At 42.7% G+C, this 18,476-nt stretch overlaps 1 protein-coding gene across 1 annotated transcript in view; it reads right to left on the bottom strand.

Moving 5' to 3' along the window:
- The window catches only part of vps8 (VPS8 subunit of CORVET complex), a 434,442-nt gene that overhangs the window by 305,819 nt on the left and 110,147 nt on the right, over nucleotides 1–18,476 (bottom strand). The window contains exons 27-29 of the mRNA XM_055638558.1: nucleotides 17,585–17,704; nucleotides 9,392–9,463; nucleotides 2,274–2,393 (exon numbers count right to left, since the gene is read on the bottom strand). Coding sequence (XP_055494533.1) covers nucleotides 2,274–2,393; nucleotides 9,392–9,463; nucleotides 17,585–17,704 — 312 coding nt within the window. The remainder of the gene's footprint in view (nucleotides 1–2,273; nucleotides 2,394–9,391; nucleotides 9,464–17,584; nucleotides 17,705–18,476) is intronic.

Genomic DNA, 18,476 nt, shown 5'->3' with positions numbered 1-18,476 from the left:
CAGGTACAGGAGATGCAACACCAGTTCCTTTACCTCCCCGCACGACTCCATCTAAGGACCCCGACAGTCTTTTCAAGTGAGCAGAGGTTCACTTGCACCTCCTCCAACGTCATCTACTGTATCTTCTGTTCCAGGCGTCAACTTCTGTACATCGGCGAGACCAGGCGCAGGCTCGTCGATCGTTTCGCTAAACACGTCAGCTCAGTCCACCTTAACCTACCTGATCTCCCGGTTGCTCAGCACTTTAACTCCCCTCCCAGTCCTAATCTGACGTTGTCAGAGTGAGGCCCAGTGCAAATTAGTGGAACAGCAGCTCATATTTCGCTTGTGTCTACACTCGTACACTAGTTCTATGTTATCTTACATTCATTGCTTGGGGTAATATATAGAGGTCAATTAACCTACAAACATGCACGTCTTTGGATGTGGAAGGAAACCGGGGGTCCTAGATAAAGCCAATGTGGTCACAGTGTGAACGTACAAACTCTGTACAGACAACACCTGTAATCAGGATTGAACCCGGATCTCTGGTGCTATGAGGCAGCAACTCTACCGCTGCACCACAGTGCCGCCCAAGGATAGACAATAGGATGGAGGAGATTGGAGCAGTCACTGGAAGTGTCATGAGAGCAGTCAGGGTTACCGTCGAGGAAGTACTGAAGGTACTGTCGTGTTTGAAGGTAGACAAATCTCCGGGGCCTAATCAGATATATTCGAGGACAATTCGGGAAACAAGAGAGGAAATTGCGGGTGCCCTGGTTGAAATTTATGAGTCGTCCTTAAATACAGGAGAGGTGCCAGAGGATTGGAAGGTGGTAAATGTTGTGCCTCTTTTCAAATAGGGCTGCAGGTAAAATGCAGGGAACAATAGGCCGGTGAGCTTAAAATCTGTAGTCCATAAATTACTGGAGAGTAATAGGGGGATAGGATATACAGGCATTTGGATGGGCAAGGGCTGATTAGCGACAGTCAGCATGGCTTTGTACGTGGGAGGTTGTGTCTCACTAATCTAATTGATTTTTTTAAAGACGTGACCAAAAGGTTGATGAAGGCAGAGCTGTAGATGTTGTGTACATGTTCTTTAGTAAAGCGTTCGACAAAGTGCTGCATGGTGGGCTGCTGTGGAAGGTTAGATCTCATGGGATCCATGGAGAGGTCGTTGAATGGATAGCAAATTGGCTCCATGGCAGGAAACAGAGGGTGATGATGGAAGGGTGCTTCTCAGAATAGAGGTCTGTGACTCGAGGTGTGCCACAGGGTTCAGTGCCGGGCCTCTCTTTGTCATCTACATCAATGACTTGGATGAGAACATACAGGGCAAGATTAGCAAGTTTGCTGATGATACAAAAGTAAGTGGTTTTGCAGATAGTGAAGATGGTTATGAATGATTGCAGCAGGATCTGGATCGATTGGCCAGGTGGGTGGAGGAATGGTTGATGTAATTTAATACAGAAAATTGTGAGGTGTTGCATTTTGGGACGTCAAACATGGGCAGGACCTCCATGGTAAATGGTAGCCCTATGGGTAGTGTTGTAGAACAGAGGGATCTAGGAGTACAAGCGCATGGTTCATTGAAGGTCGAGTCGCAGGTAGATAAGGTGGTCAAAAAGGCTTTTGGCACTTTGGCCTTCATCAGTCACAGTATTGAGTATAGAAGTTGGGAGTTCATGTTGCAGTTGTGAAAAACGTTGGTGAGACCGCATTTAGAATATTGTGTTCAGTTAGGCACCATGTTATAGGAAAGATATTGTCAAGCTTGAAAGGGTTCAGAAAAGATTTACGAGGATGTTGCCAGGACTAGAGGGTATGAGCTATAAGGATAGGTTGAGCAGGCTAGGTCTCTATTCCATGGAATGTAGGATGATGAGGGGAGATCTTATATACAAAATCATGAGAGGAATAGATCGGGTAGATGCAGTCTTTTACCCAGCGCAGGGGAATCGAGGACCAGAGGACATAGGTTCAAGGTGAAGGGGAAAAGATTTAATAGGAATCCGAGGGGTAACGTTTTCACACAGAGGGTGGTGGATGCCAGAGGAGGTAGTTGAAGCTGGGACTATCCCATCGTTTAAGAAACAGTTGGACAGATACATGGATAGGACAGGTTTAGATGGTTATGGACCAAGCGCAGACTAGTGGGTCCAGGGTAGTTGTTGGCTGGTGTACGTGAGTTTGGCCGATGGGCCTGTTTCCACACTGTATCACTCTATGACTAGGAAATATCTAACTTTGCATCCAGCCCTGAATCATCACACATTCTTAGAATAACTCACCTGGTCAAAAAGCATTCTATTGACAAAAAGTGTGTTGTCTGGTTTTGCTAGCTGTCTTGCCAGAAAGGTAAATAGACATCCAACCTGTGATGGAGTAAAGTCTGAATTCTCCACCATTACCTAAAAAAAAATTAAAGACAAAGAAATGTATTGATAGGATGGAAATTTCTAATAAATATTTTCAGTGGAACCAACAAATGATATCTTGATACCACATATTCGTGTTTACTTACTGGAGAAAATTTATCAGTCAATTTAAGCAGGACAGCTCTTTGCGAGCGGCAGTGAGTGAAGTGCCCTGTGAGAAAAGTGTGAGTCTTTGGCTCGAGAGTCTTCGGAGAGGAGGCTGAGGAGAGGAGACCACGCAATACGCTTGAGAGGGAGACGAAAGAAGGAGATGTCAGGCAAGCTGATTCAGTGCGATGCTTGCAGTATGTGGGAGGTCAAGGACACCGCTGGTGCCTCTGGCTGCTACAAATGCGAAAAATGCATCCAGGTAGAGCTCCTGAAGGGCCGTGTTGGGGAACTGGAGAAGCAAGTGGATGACCTCCGGTTCGTACGAGAAACGGAGTCGTTCCTCGACAAGTCCTACAGTACGATTGTTACACCTAAGGTACTGGAAGAGAGAAGGTGGGAGACAGTGAGAAAGGGAGGAAAGCTTGGAATGCCAACGTCCCCGGGTGATGTACCTCTTGTAAACAGGTTCATCCGCTTAGAAGCTGTTGGGACAGAAGACGTGAGCGGTGGACTGGCCTGTGATGCGAATAGGGCTGTTGAGCCAAACCCAAAAAGGCCTAAGGCAGGCAAGGCCATTGTAGTGGGAGACTCCATCGTGAGAGGTACGGACAGGGGTTTCTGCGGCAACAGACGGGATGCGAGGATGGTGTGCTGCCTTCCCGGTGCCAGGATCCAGGATGTCACGGACAGAGTGCAGAAAATCCTCAAGGGCGAAGGTGAACATCCGGAAGTGGTAGTGCATGTCGGCACAAACGATGTCGGAAAGAAGGGGATGAATATTCTGCAGCGTGACTTTAGAGAGCTCGGAAAAATGTTGAAAAGCAGGACCTCCAGGGTTGTTATCTCCGGTTTGCTTCCAGTTCCCCGTGCTGGCGAGAGCAGGAACAGGGAGATACGGGACCTGAACGTGTGGCTGAGGAACTGGTGCACGGGGCAGGGATTTAGATTCTTAGATCACTGGGATCTGTTTTGGGGTAAGGGGGAACTGTACAAAAGGGACGGATTGCATCTTAACAGGTGTGGGACCAGCATTCTGGCAGGCAGGTTTGCCACTGCTACACGGGTGGCTTTAAACTGAATAAGGGGGGTGGGGTGTTGAATGGGACAGTGGAGGATGGAGTTAAAGGGAAAGGGTTTCTTAAATGTGTGAGCGTAGAGACCGAAGGGTGTAAAATGAGGGTAGAAGAAATAGGTAGCAAGGTGAAAAGTAAAAGTGGCAGGCAGACAAAACCAGGGCAAAAATCAAAAAGGGCCACTTTTCAACATAATTGTGTAAGGGGTAAGAGTGTTGTAAAAACAAGCCTGAAGGCTTTGTGTCTCAATGCAAGGAGCATTCGTAATAAGGTGGATGAGTTGAATGTGCAGATAGCTATTAATGACTATGATATAGTTGGGATCACGGAGACATGGCTCCAGGGTGACCAAGGCTGGGAGCTGAACATCCAGGGATATTCAATATTCAGGAGGGATAGACAGAAAGGAAAAGGAGGTGGGGTAGCGTTACTGATTAGAGAGGGGATTAATGCAATGGAAAGGAAGGACATTAGTTTGGAGGATGTGGAATCGGTATGGGTAGAGCTGCGAAACACTAAGGGGCAGAAAACGCTGGTGGGTGTTGTGTACAGGCCACCTAACAGTAGTAGTGAAGTTGGAGATGGTATCAAACAGGAAATTAGAAATGCGTGCGACAAAGGCAAAACGGTTATAATGGGTGACTTCAATCTACATATAGATTGGGTGAATCAAATTGGCAGGGGTGCTGAGGAAGAGGATTTCTTGGAATGTATGCGGGATAGTTATCTAAATCAACATGTAGAGGAACCAACGAGAGAGCAGGCTATTTTAGACTGGGTATTGAGTAATGAGGAAGGGTTAGTTAGCAATCTTGTTGTACGTGCCCCCTTGGGCAAGAGTGACCATAATATGGTTGAGTTCTTCATTAGGATGGAGAGTGACATTGTTAATTCAGAAACAATGGTTCTGAACTTAAAGAAAGGTAACTTTGAGGGTATGAGACGTGAATTGGCCAAGATTGACTGGCAATTAATTCTAAAAGGGTTGACGGTGGATATGCAATGGAAGACATTTAAAGACTGCATGGATGAACTACAAAAATTGTTCATCCCAGTTTGGCAAAAGAATAAAACAGGGAAGGTAGTACATCCATGGATAACAAGGGAAATCAGGGATAGTATCAGCGAAGGATGATGCGTACAAATTAGCCAGAAAAAGCAGCATACCGGAGGACTGGGAGAAATTCAAAGACCAGCAGAGGAGGACAAAGGGCTTAATTAGGAAAGGAAAAATAGAATATGAAAGAAAACTGCCAGGGAACATAAAAACTGACTGCAAAAGTTTTTATAGATATGTGAAAAGAAATAGATTAGTTAAAACAAATGTAGGTCCCTTGCAGTCAGAAACAGGGGAGTTGATCATGGGGAACAAGGATATGGCGGACCAATTGAATAACTACTTTGGTTCCGTCTTCACTAAGGAAGACATAAATAATTTGCCGGAAATAGCAGGGGACCGCGGGTCAAAGGAGTTGGAGGAATTGAGTGAAATCCAGGTTAGCCGGGAAGTGGTGTTGGGTAAATTGAATGGATTAAAAGCCGATAAATCCCCAGGGCCAGATAGGCTGCATCCCAGAGTACTTAAGGAAGTAGCTCCAGACATAGTGGATGCATTAGTAATAATCTTTCAAAACTCTTTAGATTCTGGAGTAGTTCCTGAAGATTGGCGGGTAGCAAACGTAACCCCACTTTTTAAGAAGGGAGGGAGAGAGAAAATGGGGAATTACAGACCAGTTAGTCTAACATCGGTAGTGGGGAAACTGCTAGAGTCAGTTATTAAAGATGGGATAGCAGCACATTTGGAAAGTGGTGAAATCATTGGACAAAGTCAGCATGGATTTACGAAAGGTAAATCATGTCTGACGAATCTTATAGAATTTTTCGAGGATGTAACTAGTAGCGTGGATAGGGGAGAACCAGTGGATGTGGTGTATCTGGACTTCCAGAAGGCTTTCGACAAGGTCCCACATAAAAAATTAGTATACAAACTTAAAGCTAAAGGCATTGGGGGTTCAGTATTGATGTGGATAGAGAACTGGCTGGCAAACAGGAAGCAAAGAGTAGGAGTAAACGGGTCCTTTTCACAATGGCAGGCAGTGACTAGTGGGGTACCCCAAGGCTCAGTACTGGGACCCCAGCTATTTACAATATATATTAATGATCTGGATGAGGGAATTGAAGGCAATATCTCCAAGTTTGCGGATGACACTAAGCTGGGGGGCAGTGTAAGCTGTGAGGAGGATGCTAGGAGACTGCAGGGTGACTTGGATAGGCTGGGTGAGTGGGCAAATGTTTGGCAGATGCAGTATAATGTGGATAAATGTGAGGTTATCCATTTTGGTGGCAAAAATAGGAAAGCAAACTATTATCTAAATGGTGGCCGATTGGGAAAGGGGGAGATGCAGCGAGACCTGGGTGTCATGGTACACCAGTCATTGAAGGTAGGCATGCAGGTGCAGCAGGCATTAAAGAAAGCGAATGGTATGTTAGCTTTCATTGCAAAAGGATTTGAGTATAGGAGCAGAGAGGTTCTACTGCAGTTGTACAGGGTCTTGGTGAGACCACACCTGGAGTATTGCGTACAGTTTTGGTCTCCAAATCTGAGGAAGGACATTATTGCCATAGAGGGAGTGCAGAGACGGTTCACCAGACTGATTCCTGGGATGTCAGGACTGTCTTATGAAGAAAGACTGGATAGACTTGGTTTATACTCTCTAGAATTTAGAAGATTGAGAGGGGATCTTATAGAAACGTACAAAATTCTTAAGGGGTTGGACAGGCTAGATGCAGGAAGATTGTTCCCGATGTTAGGGAAGTCCAGGACAAGGGGTCACAGCTTAAGGATAAAGGGGAAATCCTTTAAAACCGAGATGAGAAGAACTTTTTTCACGCAGAGAGTGGTGAATCTCTGGAACTCTCTGCCACAGAGGGTAGTTGAGGCCAGTTCATTGGCTATATTTAAGAGGGAGTTAGATGTGGCCCTTGTGGCTAAGGGAATCAGGGGGTATGGAGAGAAGGCAGGTACGGGATACTGAGTTGGATGATCAGCTGTGATCATATTGAATGGCGGTGCAGGCTCGAAGGGCCGAATGGCCTACTCCTGCACCTAATTTCTATGTTTCTATGTAAAAGGGAAGACGTTTTCCACTGTATTTCAGTATACGTGATAATAATAAACCAATACCAATACGAATTACAACAGATTAAAATGAACCAAAATATTTGCAGATGTAGCTGCATATTGTTACATATAGTTGAAATAGAATTTCAGCTAAAACCTTCAAACCAAATCACCTAAAACCTTTTTTAACAATCATTGAACAAAGCTCTTGTTCACATGCTTTGCTTAAAGTATAATTTTCATCATCATGATGGCAGCTCAGTGTGAAAAGATGGGAAAAAGTTATTGTTGTAGGTGTCCCAGAAATCGTTGAGAAGCATCCACCAGCACCTACAGGAACGTGTTGTACACACATAGACACCAAGATTGTGTTGATTGTTAAGTGTATCTAAATATGCTTTCTACAAAACAAACAGCACAAATGTCGGGTTTCTTAAGGGCCTGTCCCACTTTACAAGGTAATTCAAGAGTTCTCCCGAGTTTTCCCCGATTCAAACTCGGAGAATGTCTGTAGCGGGTCCGTAGGAGTTCGTGGATGTCTCGTAGCGGCTCGTACGAGTAAAAAGTAACGATTTTTTTCATCACGGGTATTTTTCTACTCATGCACATTTTTCAGTGTTGAAAAAACATCACGAGTTTACCGGATTTTCCGAGTACCTACCGTCACTCGAACGAGCCACTACGAGACATCCACAAACTCCTAAGGATCCGCTACGGACATTCTACGAGTTTGAATCATGGTAAAACTCGGGAAAACTCTTGAATTACCTCGTACAGTGGGACAGGCCCTTTAGAGTTTGTGATTCAACTGATGAAGCAACTTTGCCAATTTTTACAAGGAATCAAGCCAAGTCGGGTATATTTTCAATTGCACAACTACGGTGCAAATAAAAATGTTGCTTGCACCAGTATCACAGGCATACACTCAAAAAAAATGTATATACAAATTATTGGAAACTTAAATAAAAATCTCAACAAATTAAAAAATTTAAAGAATCTTAGATTTTTGCATTAAATAAAACATGACAAAACACAATCAGAAAAAAAGCAAATCCGTGGTAATGCAGGAGGGCCGTAGTGTTCCATTGTCTAAATAGGATTAGCCTGATTGATGCAGGACAGCAACTGTTCCTGAACATGGCGGTGTGGGACCAGGTTTCTAAACACCCAGCCCAATGGTACCAATGACAAGAGGGTTGTCAGGAATGGTGGGGTTCCTTGTTAATAGATTCTGTCTATTTGAAGCAGCACCTCATGTAAATGCTTTCGATGGAGAGGAATGCTGTGTCCACAATGTAACATGATAAATTCATAACTCTCTGCAGACTCGCATTCCTGTGCATTGGAATTGCCATACAAGGCCATGATGTAATCATTCAGGAGTACAATACATTACAGTACATCTGCAGACATCTGTTACAATATTCACTGACATACTTCATCCCTTTACACTTCAGAAAAAGTAGAGACGTTGGTGCACCTTCTTTATGATTACATAGAATCTTAAAAGCAATTAACACGGAAACAGGCACTTCGGCCAATTCATCCACGCTGAGCTAGATGCCAAGCTGGTCTCATTTACCTGTATCTGGCCCCATATCCTTTACATCAGACTTTAGAGATACAGCGTGAAAACAGACCCTTCAGCCCACCGAGTCCACACTGACCAGTGATCACTTTGTACACTAGCACTATCCTATACATTAGGGATGATTTACCACTTACAGAAGTCAACCAACCTACAAACCTGTACCTTTTTGGAATGTTGGAGGAAACTGGAGCACCCGAAGAAAATACAAGCTGTCACAGGGAGAACGTACAGACTCCATACAGACAGCACCCATCGTCGGGAACCAGGGTCTCTAGTGCCGTAAGTCAGCAATACCACTGCGCCACTGTACCACCTGGTACAGTGCAGAGTGGAAAGTCAGTGAGATGGCATGTGCTGTTGACCTGTTATGGCTATAAGCAAATTGAAGCATTTCTAAGGCAGGAGTTGCTTCATGCCATAACTAACCTTCACAAAACACTTCATTATGATTGATATGTGCTACCAGATGCAACTCCTTAAGACAGGTCATCTTGTTCTTCCTGCACATCAGTGGGAACCTCAGGCTGCAGACATGAGAGATGCAAGTGTCCTTGAATATTCCAGCCAGTTGGTCCGTACAGGTCTTTCGTACTTGGCCAGGACACTCTTTGTGGATTCACACTCTTGAAGGATGCTCTGACATTGGCCTCAGTGGGATTTTGGTGGAAGCTCTTCAGTTACCCAAATGAGTGTATTGCACCATTACCAAATATACTCCACTGCACCGAAGGCAGACTGCTGCACAACATCATCCGTAATGTAAACACATGTACTGCAGTTACTCCACAAGCCTTCTGCAACAGCATCTCCCAAAACACCATCTTGCCTGGATGGGCAAGGTAAGCAGATACACTGGGTTGCCACCACTGAAATGTTCCCGCTAGGATGCAGAAGACCTTCCTGGAATGAGCAGTTACTGCTTCATCAATGGGTTGATACTCAAGATGTTCATATTAACAACACTGTGGAATCTTTTCACTAGTCCTGCAGCAGTCAAGGTGGAGGCTTCAGCCACATCCTTTCAGGTAGACTTCAGCAATAACCACATCCTATACCACTGTCAAAAGTTGACAAGATTTTTTCCAAAAATCCTTACCTTAAGTAAGATGTCCACTATCCTCTGTTGATGTTCCACTGCTTGTTTGTCATTTCTGAAATCTTCAAACGTCTATTGAAAACAAGATACATTACTGAAATAGGTACTTCACACCAAAGTGAATTCATAGAGGTTTCAAGAGAGTTTTGGAAAGGGTATAGAAGAGATTTACCAGGATGCTTTCTAGATGAACAGGTATTAGCTATACGGTTGGACAAACCTCTATTTCTCTGGAGCATCAGAGGCTGTGGGGCGACTTGGTAGAAGCATATAAAATTGAGGCATAGGTAGAGTAGACAATCAGAACCTTTTTCCCCAGGGTAGAAATGTTAATGATGAAAGGGCATAGCTTTAAGGTAAGAGGAGCAAAGATTAAAGGAGATGTGTGGGGTAATTTTATTTCCACATACAGAATGCTGTGTTTCTGGAAAGCTCTGTAAAAGCTTGGTGGAGGAGGATATGATAGAGGTGTTTAGTAGGATTTTGGATAGGCACATAAATATGCAAGGAATGGAGAGATATGGATCACATGCAGGCAGAGATTATCAGTTTGCCTTGTGGGCTACAGGTCCTGTTGAAGAGCTGTACAGTTCTATGTTCTACAATGCTGGGACATCAAAACAGGTCCATAATGATAATTAATACTGCTCCATAATTCTCAGAAGCCACAAAATGTAGATTACATAAACCTTTCAAATCAATGACATATTGCTCTTAATATAAAATACAATGAGAAAACCTTGCACCACTTTGGAACTTCAAATCATTTTGCAATCAATGTCACTCTTTTGTACTGTTTTGTAACAGCCATTTGTATTGAACAAATTGCACCAAACAAGCTCTCACAAGCCACTAGTAATGAGCAGATAATGTCTGCGAAGCATTTTAGGACATTTGGCTAGGGAATGACGGATGTTCCCTGTCCTTCAAAATATTGTTATACGATTTTTTATCCTGGACTGAGAAGTAACACTGGTTTAATATTTCATCTGGCAGATGGTACCTTTGACAGAACAGTACTTCCTCAGTTCTTCAACAGCTGAAATATTTCAGCTAGAAGAGATGAATCTACAAGCTGGGGATCAGATGTCATTGCGCTACTAACCTTGCAAAAAGAAGCTTTTTAAAAAAAAAATAAGTCACGTCTTAAAATGATCTGAGGCTGCTGTATTTAAAAAAAAATTAAACAGAGGATCCTTCTTGCTAGTTCAACAGGGGTGTGGCCTGATTTGGACATTTAATTCTTGAATCAGCATAAAATAATTTTGAAAACACAAGCATGGCTTTGAGTATTCAACAAAAAATCTTCTGCAGTTCATTAGGATTTTGTGCCCCAAAGAGGAAATTAGCTTGCACCATGAGGCCGTGAAACAGAATTTACATGAACGTCCATATTTTGCTGAAGTTACAGATTTATGATCTTTAATATTTTAGATGTTTCATAACTTTTAAAAGTAAAAACTAAATATGAACTTGAAATATCAACAGCCTTAAACTATACTATTTGTGACCACATTGAATAGATTTAGCCCTGCTCTTTATATTGAACAATGTGGCAATAAGTGACTGGAAACTGTCAGTTTTGGCCAGATTCCAAGCTTACATTAAACTAAAAGTACTTACTAATTCATATCTGGCCTCAACATGCCATTTGCTTTCTTCACTGCCTGCTGTACCTGCATGCTTACTTTCATTGACTGATGAACAAGGACCCCCAGATCCCGTTGTACTTCCCCTTTTCCCAACTTGACTTCATTTAGATAATAATCAGCCTTCCTGTTTTTGCCACCAAAGTGGATAACCTCACATATATCCACATTAAACTGCATCTGCCATGCATCTTCCCACTCACCCAACCTAACCAAGTCACCCTGCATCCTCATAGCATCCTCGTCACAGTTCACACTGCCACACAGCTTTGTGTCATCTGCAAATTTGCTAATGTTAATGAGAGATTATGGATACCTTAAATATCAGATGTGCGAAAATCCTCCCCGAACACTAACCATTCCCCCACGAGATCTCGCAACGGGATCCTACCACTAGCCACATTTTCCCATCTCCACCCCTTTCCACCTTCCGCAGAGGCCGTTCCCTCCACAACTCCCTGGTTAACTAATCCCTTCCAAACTAAACCACCCCGTCACCAGGTACCTTCTACCGCAACTGCAGATGAGGCATCTGTCGCTATACCTTCTCCCTTGACTCTGTCCAGGGACCCCGCCAACCCTTTCAGGTTAGGCAGAGGTTCACTTGCATCTTCTCCAACCTCATCTACTGTATCCGTTGTTCAAGATGTGGACTCTTATACATCGGTGAGACCAAACGCAGAATGGGTGATTGTTTTGTGGAACACCTTCGCCCAGCCCACGTGAACCAACCTGATCTCCCAGTTGCTGGACAGTTTAATTCTCCTTCCCACTCCTACAGACCTTTTTGTCCTCGATCTCCATTGCCATAGTGAGGCTAAACGCAAATTGGAGGAACAGCATCTCATATCGTGCTTGGGCAGTTTACTGCCCAGTATTATGAATATTGATGTCTCTCACTTTAGGTAGCCCCGGCATTCCCTCTCTCTCTATCTCTGCCCCACCCAAGTTGCACTAGCTTCTCATTTTCATCATACAAGCAACTTATCTTTATCATCGTTACTTTTTTGCATATCTTTCATTCATTATTCTTTATCTCTCCACATCATCGTCTATATCTCTCGTTTCCCTTATCCCTAACCAGTCTAAAGAAGGGTCTTGAATTCCTTGGTCTGCCCGAACTTTATTGACCTCCCAGCGGAGCGAGATTTCCATCGGGGAATGTTGCCGATTGGCCCGCTGCAGACTGCAGGAGTACGTGCTGAGGGACGCACTGAAACTTGGTGCAGCCAACAGCAAGGCTCTATGGGGGAGGACCACAGTCTAGGGTCCTTCCGCTGCTGGACATGGGGGGGCAGGGTGTGTTGGAGACGCCCTCAAAAATAAGGGAAGGGATTCCACGCCAGTGGGCCACATGAGTGGGAGGTAAATTTGTGTAATTTGTGTAAACAGTATTGAATGTATGTATAATCTCCACGAATGTTGTATGGCATATTGTAAGGATCACGTATTGGATATATTTATTTCTCGAATAAAGTATATTTTGAAATAATATATTAATTCCTTCTCTCCAGAAATGCCGTCTGTCCCGCAGAGTTACTCCAGCTTTTTGTGTCTATCAGCGAAAATCTGAAGGCGGGCAACATTACTTTATTTGGATAAGAGGCAATATTGCCCCAAAATTAACAACTAACATTCATCGCATTTAAAAGGGCAAGCTAAGGCTTCTCAAAGTATTTGCGTTTGTATTTTGCTTGATGCCCTTAAAGTCGGGACATGGAATTACCATTTTGCAGCCAGAAACTAGGTTTCATTTCCTGTGGAAAAATCCTCCATTTCTACTTGGCAATGACCTAAATTTGCTCAACAGTTTTCAGAAAGTAATCCTCAAAACAAAACAAGGATTAAGATTTAGATTGGAACTGCAGCTGTGCCAATACGTCACATTAACAAATCAAGCCTGAAAGGAGGATTATACTGCATCTATTTTGCAAAGATAAAATTGGCATCTGAACAACCCACAATGTTGACTAAATTGTTCTTGTCCACATACAAAAGAACTATCATTTAGGACAACTTCAAACAGCACTTTGCAAATGTATTATGCCCATTTACATATTTAATAATCAAAGATTGCAGCAGGCTCTTGATTAGATGGGCTGAAAAATGGCTAATGTAGTTTAAGGCAGATAAATGTGAGTTGATGCATTTTGCGATAAAAAACAGGGCAGAACTATTGCAGTGAATGGTAGAGCCCTCGGGAGTGTTGTAGAGCAAAGGAATCCAGGGGTACAGTGGAGTCGTGTAGTTAGGGTGCTCAAGAAGGCTTTTGGTACGTTAGCCTTCATAAGTCAAAGTATTAGAGTCATACTGTCAGAGAGTGATACAGTGTGGAAACAGGCACTTCGGCACAACTTGCCCACATCGGCCAACATGTCCCATCTACAATAGTCCCACCTGCCCGCATTTGGTCCATTTCACTCCAAACCTGTCCTATCCATGTATCTGTCTAACGGTTTCTTAAATGTTGGGATAGTCCCTACCTCAATGACTTCCTCTGGCAGGGATTATCCATCACCATTTTGTGTGAAAAAGTTTCCCCTCAGATTCCTATTAAATATTTTTCACTTCACCTTAAACCTATGTCCTCTGTGCTCGATTCACCTACCATGGGCAAGAGACTGTGCATCTACCCGATCTATTCCTCTCATGATCTTATACACCTCTATAAGATCACCCCTCATCATCCTGCGCTCCAAGGAATAGAGTCCCAGCCTCCCCAGCCTTACTCGGGTTAGGGAAATCAAAAACAAGAGAACATATTTAAGATGCGAGGGACAAGATTTAATACAAAACTGAAGGGCACCATTTTCACTCAGAGAGTGATGGGTACATTGAACGAGCTGTCAGAGCAGGTAGATGCTATCACAGCACATAAAACACATTTGGACATGTACATGGATAGGAAATGTTTAGAAGGATATGGGCCAAACACGAGCATATGGAACTAACTTAGATTGGTCATCTTGGTCGGCATCGATGAGTGGGGCTGAAGGACCTGTTTTCGAACTATATGACTCAATTATATAAATACAACTGATCTCAAATTGCATCATGCAAACTGTGGTCAGTTTCTTCAGGTTTATTGAAGGTAAACCACCAATACTTTGTGAACTGACCAAATGGAGCACCAAAAAAGATTATGAACAGTGCAGACAGCTTAGATAATCAAAATCCATGGCAGGTGTATTAAACTAAGAGGACATAGGCTTAAAGTGAGAGGAAGGAGTTTTAAAGGAGATCGAAGGGGTTGTATTTTTGTAAACATGCAGCATGGTTGATATCTGGAACATGTCGCCTAAGGTGGTGGTCGTATCAGATAGAAACGCAACATTTAAAAGGCATCTAGACAGACACGAGTAGGAAGATATGATCATATAGTAAGTAAATGGGATCAGTGTTGATGGTGGGCAAAAAAGTTGGCATGGACACAGTGGGCCATGTCTGTACTATACAACTCAATGGCTTTGACTGCAGGAAGCTGCCACAAGAATGTGAGTTTCAAGTTATTTTGTTCTACTTAGTTTGCATTGACCGAGATTCACCAAGCAACATTTTAAGTCTGATCATCACTAACAGGTATTGCCTCTTCTTTTCTTCACAAGAAGAGTGAGCTGACCTGTGTTAATGGTCCCAGGTTCAGCAGAATGTCTTGCTGGGAATCCGCTGATGAGATCTGTAGAGTAATTTGTCAGCACACTCACCAATTCAACATCTGGCAACACATACTGCTGGTCAAAAAGCGAATGAAAGCCAATCATTTATATTACTACATTAGACTAAGTGGGACCCGTTGGGTCCCATGTTCACATGGGAGGACTGGTCCCCCGATGCAATATTCCATCTCTCCACCAATTCCAATATTGGTGGCCAGTGGGGGGGCTTTCTGGAGTGCTGGTATGGGTTCTTGGGGTGGCAGCTCAGTCCCTCAAGCCTGATCTGCTGGCAGCTCACTCACGGCTGGTGGGTTGGCAGTTGACATGACTATTCCTTGCAATTCCATTTCAAACAGGGTACAAGGCCTCCAAATTCAAATCCATGTTCCTACCATTTCAAGCAGGGTGCAAGGCCACCAAGTTCAAGTGCAGTTTCTTACCACTATGCACCCGCCACCATTTGCAGTAAGTTGTGTCGTTCAACTTCATGCCAAAGCACCCAAGCCACCATTTGCAGTTAGTGCCTTTCAACTTCAAGCAAATGCACCCACACCACCATTTGCAGTAAGTAGTGCCGTTCAACTTCAAGCCAAATCACCCAAGCCACCATTTGCAGTAAGTAGTGCCTTTCAACTTAAATCCAAAGCACCCAAGCCACCATTTGCAGTGCCTTTCAACTTCATGCCACCATTTGCAGTAAGTAATGCCTTTCAACTTCAAGCTAATGCACCCAAGCCACCATTTGCAGTAAGTAGTTCCTTTCAACTTAAAGCCAAAGCACCCGCCACCATTTGCAGTAAGTAGTGCCTTTCAACTTCAAGCCAAATCACCCAAACCATAATTTGCAGTAAGTAGTGCCTTTCAACTTCAAGCCAAAGCACCCAAGCCACCATTTGCAGTAAGTAGTTCCTTTCAACTTAAAGCCAAATCACCCGCCACCATTTGCAGTAAGAACTGCCTTTCAACTTCAAGCCAAATCACCCAAACCATAATTTGCAGTAAGTAGTGGATTTCAACTTCAAGCCAAAGCACCCAAGCCACCATTTGCAGTAAGTAGTGCCTTTCAACTTCAAGCCAAAGCACCCAAGCCACCATTTGCAGTAAGTAGTGCCTTTCAACTTCAAGCCAAAGCACCCAAACAACCATTTGCAGGCAGTGCCTTTTTACTTCAAACAAACCATATTTTCATTTTCAAACCACATTAAGGGGACTCACAGTTGTGTAGACATTTGTTCAGTGTTATTCAGAGCTCAGAGAGACGTGACCCTTGGCTTCATCTATCTTGCAGAGACTGAGTGAGGCACACCACTTCCTGGTTTTATTTTCCCTCCCCCTCCCTCCAGCAGGGGCAGCAGAGAAAATGGTGAATTATTTTAAAACATTAATATCTCTCTGATTTGTCATCGATGGGAAAAATCCTCCGCACCCATAAGGCGGAGGGGAGCTCTGAACGAGGTGGCCAAAAATGACGGCTGTAGGTGGCGGCGTTCTGTCGGAAATCGCAGCACAGTGGGCCAAAAGCGGTCAAGAACAGAGTTTTAGTAATATAGATAATCTTTTTTATGCTTAAATTTAAAGCTTGGTCTGTATTATTGCACTTATTTAAGAGGGGCTATGCTAGCCAGCAGACTTTCCAGATGCACCTTGATGCATTCCTTTCCCCTGAATTAGGTTACCCGTCACGATTGTGCCTGACTATTTCACAAGTGCCTCCACTCTCCATTTCCCCTCATAATTCTGAGAAACGGTAACTTTTCCTGTCACCTGTTTGTCATGAGCCTTTTAGAATAACACTCTACACTACATTTCTACGTTCCCCTAAAAAAAATCCCTCTTTTTTTAAAATTAGAATCAAACACTGATAACTGCAAATAGTAGCTAATTATGTGTTTTAAGGACCCATGTACATGCAGATTTCCAATTGTTGTGTTTGTGATCATGCTGCCCATCAAGGTGCATGGTTAAATGAATGGAGAAAAGTTCAATCCATTGTTTCTGCTGGGGGCTAATTAAAAAAGTCTACTCTTCTCACGACATTTAACATCTCATAGAGAACGAGTGTTATAAACTAGGCAAGAATAAGTAACAAATGCATGGACTAGCAGAATAAGCTAGTCAGAAATAATTGAGTTCATACATACATTCTAACAAATACCCAGTCAAGTGCATAGATAGGAATGACGATGATGAGATCACCCAAGATAAAAAAATATTTACTGTTCTCACATCCTGGACACATTAATTAAGAATAATCACTTTCCAGTGGAATTCATGCCTTTCGGCATTATGGGTTCTAGTCTCATCTTAAGCACAAAATCCAGCTGGACAATCAACGTTTGTACTGAGGGAATGCTGCATTGGCAAAGATGTCTTTCAGATGAAAAATGTAACTGCTTTTTCAGGTATATGCATAAAATATATCGCCACTGTTCTGAACAGTTACCAAGGCATCCAGGGTAAAATCACCATAAGCATCTAATTTGCCACCATCATATTGCTGCTTGTACAATCCTACTATGTATGCGGTGCCGCAATTCCTACATAACAATGGATTACATTTTAAATTTACTTCATTGTCTGTGAGCAGCATGGTGATCCCAAGGTGTGTAAAAATAAAATGACAAAGGAGAAATGAAAGTACACAGGAGAAATGAAAGTACACAGAGCAGCACAAGCAATCGCTAATTAAAGATTTGTTGTGGACAGAAAATACTAGCATGAACAGGTCACCTTCATTAGTAGTCATCTGTTACAAAACTAGATGTCAACAGTTCAATTTATTGACATCTTATTTAAGTTCTTTGTGCTGTGGGTAATGAACCACTAGTAAAATAAAATTTGAATGTACTTTTAATGAAACTGAAATTGCTGAAGCAAAAATACTGTACCAGTGCCAAAACATTAAGAAACTCTCGAGTGTCGAAGTGAAGGAGTGTCCTGATTTGAGGATACAATTCTTCATCAGAAGCTACTTCAGTTGAGTGCAAACGGATCAGAAATTCAAAGACCTGGAAGAGCCCAAAATCACAAAAACATGTATCAAAGAGATAATGTGATTAGCATAATCTTTCAAATGCACTTTCACACAGAGGTGACATTAAAAGCCTTTTTTTCCTCAACAAAGCCTTCAGAGCACCAGAGATACATTTATGAACAGCGGTAGAGCATTTTTAATGAGCACCCAAGTTCATGGCTGATGTATAATTGCTCCGGCAGAAACATTGAATAGACAGCAAATCCTGCTGTATTGCATAGCATAGCTTCAAAAATCATTTAAAATACATCTTATCAACACAAAGGAAAGTACATGGACCTGGGTTATTCCAAGTTCCCAGTGAGATAACATTTTATGTTGTTGTTTTATTCTATAGGTTTCATCAACTGACATACATCAGTGAGATGCAAAGGAAGACAAACATTGTATAGAATCCTTCCACTCAGCTGCTATGGTCTTAATTAAAAGCAGTTTTTGTTCCTTGAATAAGTTATGTAACAATTTATTCAGAAATAATTATGATCTTCACTACTTGACAATTTTATGAGTTTGGAACACAATACAAGTTTGGAGCAGAGTTCATGAGCTAGAAAAGCTCACCCAGTGATAACATAATGATGTGGAGGTTCCTAAGGTGTTCTGGAATTTATTTTACAGAATCAGGTTGGTATTTCAGTTTACTTGAAAGGTTCCTGGGCATGGAATACAAAGGGAGACTAAAAGTCAACTTCAGAATTGAGGAAAATAAACCCAGGAAATCTGACTCTTTTAACATTTGGAAGAGA

The sequence above is a fragment of the Leucoraja erinacea genome, chromosome 7 (genome assembly GCF_028641065.1).
Source record: "Leucoraja erinacea ecotype New England chromosome 7, Leri_hhj_1, whole genome shotgun sequence".
Taxonomy (NCBI): Eukaryota; Metazoa; Chordata; class Chondrichthyes; order Rajiformes; family Rajidae; genus Leucoraja; species Leucoraja erinaceus.
Note: the sequence above shows the minus strand (reverse complement) of the source record. Positions and strands in the feature narration are given on the sequence as shown.